The sequence below is a fragment of the Nicotiana sylvestris genome, chromosome 5, assembly GCF_000393655.2.
Source record: "Nicotiana sylvestris chromosome 5, ASM39365v2, whole genome shotgun sequence".
Lineage (NCBI taxonomy): Eukaryota > Viridiplantae > Streptophyta > Magnoliopsida > Solanales > Solanaceae > Nicotiana > Nicotiana sylvestris.
This window is the reverse complement of record NC_091061.1, coordinates 23,117,055-23,122,445: the sequence shown is the minus strand read 5'-3', so window position 1 is coordinate 23,122,445 and position 5,391 is coordinate 23,117,055. Positions and strand designations below refer to the sequence as shown.

Sequence of the window (5,391 nt, the reverse complement as noted above, 5' to 3'; positions counted from 1 at the left end):
ATGATTCTTTTTTGCTATGACTCCGTAATTACGATACGGATCTAATGCTTCAATAAAGACAAAATCGGAGCTCATTTGTTCAATGTAGTACCATTTATGCTTGAAGAAACGACGTCGAAACATAAGAAAAACGAGCGCAACACAACCCAAACATATCGAAAACTCACCTAAGCCCGTTGGGACCCCCGTCTAAACATACCAAAAAGTTCCATATTATAATACAGACCTACTCGAGGCCTCAAAACACATATAACAATATCGAAACGACGAAATGCACCTCAAATCAAACTTAATGAACTTTCGAACTTTCGACTTCCAAAAACCCACGCCGAAACATATCAACACAACTTGTAATGAACCCAAATTTTGTACACAAGTCTTAATACATCATACGGAGCTACTCGTTCTCCTAAACTACCGAGCGAAGTGCAAATTCTCAAAACGACCGGTCGGGTCATTACATTCTTCGCCACTTAAACATACGTTCGTCCTCGAACGTGCCTGTCAACGCCCCCTTTTTCTCTAACCATGGGGTCAGAAATCAGGTATACGACATTGGGAAGGACGACTCTATTCCCTTTCGAGAATTGGGTTTCGGAATTTGAAGAGTCGCCACCTAATGATTATAGTGCATTAGGACATTGTTTTAGAAGAGTTTGAGTTGGAAAACTAGAGTTTGGGTAAGGGCTAGAAATTATCTCGAGGGGAAGGTGTTAGGCACCCCTCAAGATCCACTAGTGTGGTTCCCGGCCATGTTACAATTGTGACTTTACAAGTAAACAATCAAGGCTCAAATAAGGATTCGCATATAACATTGCAATCAGGTTGAAAACTTTTGAAGGTAAGTAGAGAGGGCAAAAAAATTTTAAAAAAAAAGAGATTTGAATAATTTTGCAAGAAAAGCCAATAAAGGGAGGGGGGTCCTAGGTTTATAATTAATATGGATCACATCAATGCAATATCCAACAATCACTCCTCAGAAGAGGGGTCACACATGATATTAGCGCACCGGTCATCATATTCATATTCTACTCTTCCCACCCCGTTAAGGTATTAAAGCGCGGAAAGTTTCGTTACTTATTGCATGCTAGTACCCGTCCCACTCTTATCAGTCCCGGAGGTATTTAGGACTACTAATCCTAAAGGGAAAGGGATTTAGTGCCTTTTGAGAGTTTCAAAGGACAAAATACTAAGGCGTCAATCAAAACACATAATACAAGTAAAAGTGGAGGCAGATAAGCAAGTAAGGCTCAAGCAAACCTACTTAAATCAGATAAGCCATAGAGTTTAGCATGTGTCGCATGTACTGGTTTGGTCTTTAAAATTAAAGCGATAAGCGGACTGATTCAACGCATACTTTTAGACAGGAAGTCCACATTATGGCTCACTCGAATGCAGTTGTCAAAGACTGAGCCACTTTAATTAGTCAATTTTACCTTAAATGTGGGATAGAACTACTGATTGTAAAGGAGTTGCAGAATAAGATAAGTTTCAGAGAATATTGCAGACATAATACAAAGAACATGGTTTAAAACGAGTTTCAGAAAACATACTTGTTTAAGAAAAAGAATTGCCGAGTTTTAACAAAAGAACTGAATTGCAGACTGATTCAAGAGGTTTATCAGATAAGTATAAAGAAGTGAATTCAGATTGATTTGAAAAATGTTTGTCAAATTATCAGGAAAGCAGTAAGTTTCCAGAAAATATGCACTGATTTGAGAATATTTATCAAGAAGGAAAAAATGCACTGGTTTGGTTGCAAGAAAAGTTTTAAGGGTTCAAAAAACGTGCAGGAAGTCGCTTGTTTTAGCAAAAAGGGGCAGTACTGTTTTAGACGAGTGAAACAATTCCGATTTGAATTTTCTATAGGCATGATCTCTACAAGTTACTGGTTTAACACCTTTCAAACGTTAACAGCCTTACAAACATGATATCTATATGTTGGCTTATCACTAAACCTAACGGTTTGCCTAATGTCATTATAAATGCAGATATGCAAATCCCTATAGGCATGATATTTATATGCATAGTTGCAGAAATCAGAAAGTTAGATCCTATAAGCATGGTTTCTACTTGTGAGATTGCATAGATCAAAAATTAAATCTTATAGGCATGATCTCTACCCTTTGTGCATAAATTAACCCCCTCCTTTTTCACTAAATCCCCAAGAGTTTATACAAATTATTACAGGCCAATAAAAATAAGACAGAAATTAAAAGTACATCAGAAATCACAGCTACATCCGAGCAGCCTAATTCAGACTTAGTGTCTAACAATATGAAATTGAACCATTTTCGAAATCCAGATCTCCAAAGCCTTCTCTTATCTGGGGTGTTTTAGAGATCCAAGGAGTTTCAGGAACTCCAGGCAGTGCTTACAACCCAAATATATTGCAGATTTAGATTATAGTGCAGTATGAAAATGCCAGCTCTGAGATGTCCAAGTTCAAAGGGAACTCAAGGTCCCAAAGCAAGGCTCAAGAGAGAGGGGCAGAACTTAAGATTCTAGGAATAGGTATAAGTGCACAAGGGGGAAGGGAATCAAAGAGAGACAGGGCAAGCTAGTGGTCATGCCCAACAATTGGGATGTTGGCACACCCCTAACCAGCCTGCTGGCCAAGCATTGAGAGTTAGGGACCATTGTGGATCAAGCCAAGGCCTGGACAGTAATTAGGATACTGTCAGGCCAAGAACTTAACTCAGCACATAGAAGGGGATAGGGGTAGAGGATTCATAACAGAAATAGAAGCAAGGAAGGAAAATATTTAACACAAATTACTGAACATAGGTAATGCTAGCTTCTTGTAGCTTGTATGGCAGCCCCTTTGGCCGACCTAGGCAGCTTCCTAGGACTCTCTAGAGTCCTCTAAGATGCCACCACTCCTTTGTGCTTCCATGGAGCTTCCACCAACTCCTAGATCACTCCGGAACCTTCTAGAACCTTCCATAGCGCAAGATTGTGCTTCCATGGCCTGACGTGTTCTTGGCATTGTTTGTCCAATAGTAACAAAGGGTGCCTCCACAGGTTGACATCCGATCCAACCTAGTAGTAAGCAATCCGCCAAAAGCAACCAAAATATTCCTTGGTGAATCGGGCGAAAACTTGAACTACGTACATACATACTTTTAAAAAAGGGTAAAGCCAACAGACATATAAAAACTGGTGCTATTGCGGCTACACCTCCCGCTTTGTCAGGTATACTACGAAGAATGGCATGGATCGGTAGGAAATAGCACAAAGGAGTGGTGGCATCTTAGAGGACTCTAGAGAGTCCTAGGAAGCTGCCTAGGTCGGCCAAAGGGGCTGCCATACAAGCTACAAGAAGCTAGCATTCTATAGAAGGTTCTAGAATGGCCTAGCGTGGCCTTGCCCTCGTATCGGAGGTTATGTTCTTTTTTGCTCTTTTTCGGGCTTCTTCTCATTCTTCTTTGGCACCTACGGTAGAGATCGGAGGTATTTGGCCCCCAAAGGGGATTGCGGTTTTAGATCCTTGGGAAATCCCTTTTCTTAATACCCTTATTCCCCTTTCATCCGGAGCTGCCGTAACTTGGGCTCATCATGCTATACTCGCGGGGAAGGAAAAACGAGCAGTTTACGCTTTAGTAGCTACCGTTTCACTGGCTCTAGTATTCACAGGCTTTCAAGGAATGGAATATTATCAAGCACCCTTCACTATTTCGGATAGTATTTATGGTTCTACCTTTTTCTTAGCAACTGGCTTTCATGGTTTTCATGTGATTATAGGTACTATTTTCTCGATCATATGTGGTATTCGCCAATATCTTGGTCATCTGACCAAGGAGCATCACGTTGGCTTTGAAGCAGCTGCATGGTACTGGCATTTTGTAGACGTGGTTCGGTTATTCCTATTTGAGTGTGTCTGTGTCAAAAATGTGGAAGGGTAGTCCCTTTTATAGTGCAGAGAAGCAAGTAAGAAAGGTAAGAAAATAGTTTACCATCAATCACATAGAATTTCCCTTCAGTTAAGGGATTTGATCTCAAACGGGTAGAAGATAATTAAGGAAAGAATTTTGATTAAAGCCTTTTCAAAGTAGCACAAAAGGGGTAAATACATAAAGGCTATTTAAGGACAAGGTCTTGACAGTACATGGCTGTAACATTTAAGGAAAGAAAATCAATTAATAGCCAAGAAATCAGAATTACAAGCTCAATTCGAATGAACCAAGTCAAGAAAAGGTAAAGGAGGTTCAATCAAAGAAAATCAGTGACAATTAATCAAACCCCATTAGAGGATTTCAGAATCAATCAATGAGTTAGTAAAAACCTTTGAAAGCAGAGTTCTCATATATAAAGCACACAAATATGTGAATCAAGAAGAAGTTGTCGAATTATTTAGAAGAGGGTTTAATTGAAGAGAAGTCCAGAATCATAAGCAACGAGATGCAGGTTCAATTTGCAGACTCATAACGAGTCTGAGAGTTCAGGGTCCCAAAGTGGAGCCTCAACTCGAACACAAAAAATCAAAATCATCAAAGGAAACCCCCGAATCCTAGGGTTTCAAAATTGAATCCAACTTGAAAGTGAGAAAGCAAGTCATTGAAACAGGGATGATAGCAGGTTTGAAATGCAAAGCAAGAAAACCGATTTAAGAGCATAAAAGAACATTTTATAGAAAAGTCGGGGCTTAAGCAAGTTCAGAAGAGAAGAGAGGATACGAACTTAAACAAAAGTAGATGAAACATGCTTAGCAAGAACACAAATAGAGTTTAGCAAAGCAAAAATCAAAGAACTTAACGGTAATCATATATAGTAAAAGAGTAAGGAAAACATAACACAGATTAACATGTGAGTACTGGAGTAACTATATAGTAGAAAAAGAAAGTGGAAGAACAGTACATGCGTAGTAAAAGAGGTCATACGAACCTAACACAGACAAACACACGTAAAGAAAGAACAGAAAGAATCAGAAAGATGCTTTTTTGAAAAACCTTTTAGAAACCCTAAATCGAAGGTAAACAATTTTAAAAAGAAAACCTGGGGAAAACCTTTTAAAATGTCAAATAAAGCATAGATACAGCATAGATCTAAGCAAACAAACAGAGAAAGAACCTCGAATAACTTAGGGTTTCGGAGAAACCCTAGAAATGAGAAAGGCTTGGAAACAGGTCCGATCTAAGTCGGATGAGGTCAGAAACAGGCTCAAAAGACCAAAAGCCACCGGAGCAAAGTCAGAGATGGCCGGAATCTTCGAATCTGTGAAGGTATGAGCGAAGACCTTCGAGGTCTGGCCTCGAACCTTCGAGCATCAGGCATGCAATAGCCGGAGGAGGTGAATATAGGTTGTCCATGGCCTGAGAAGCCATGGATTCCGGTGAAAACACGGTGGAACAAGGTGGGAGGAGGCTAGGGTTCCGAAGAGCCTTGAGAGAG

At 39.8% G+C, this 5,391-nt stretch overlaps 1 protein-coding gene across 1 annotated transcript; it reads left to right on the top strand.

Annotated features, from left to right (window-relative positions):
* Positions 1 to 528: 528 nt before the first annotated feature.
* LOC138868386 (cytochrome c oxidase subunit 3-like) lies at positions 529 to 3,905 on the top strand. Its single transcript, XM_070145937.1, has 4 exons — positions 529 to 545; positions 1,682 to 1,822; positions 1,918 to 2,065; positions 3,360 to 3,905. Exons 1-4 carry the CDS (start codon positions 529 to 531, stop codon positions 3,903 to 3,905), a joined length of 852 nt encoding a protein of 283 aa, XP_070002038.1.
* The last annotated feature ends 1,486 nt before the right edge of the window (positions 3,906 to 5,391 follow it).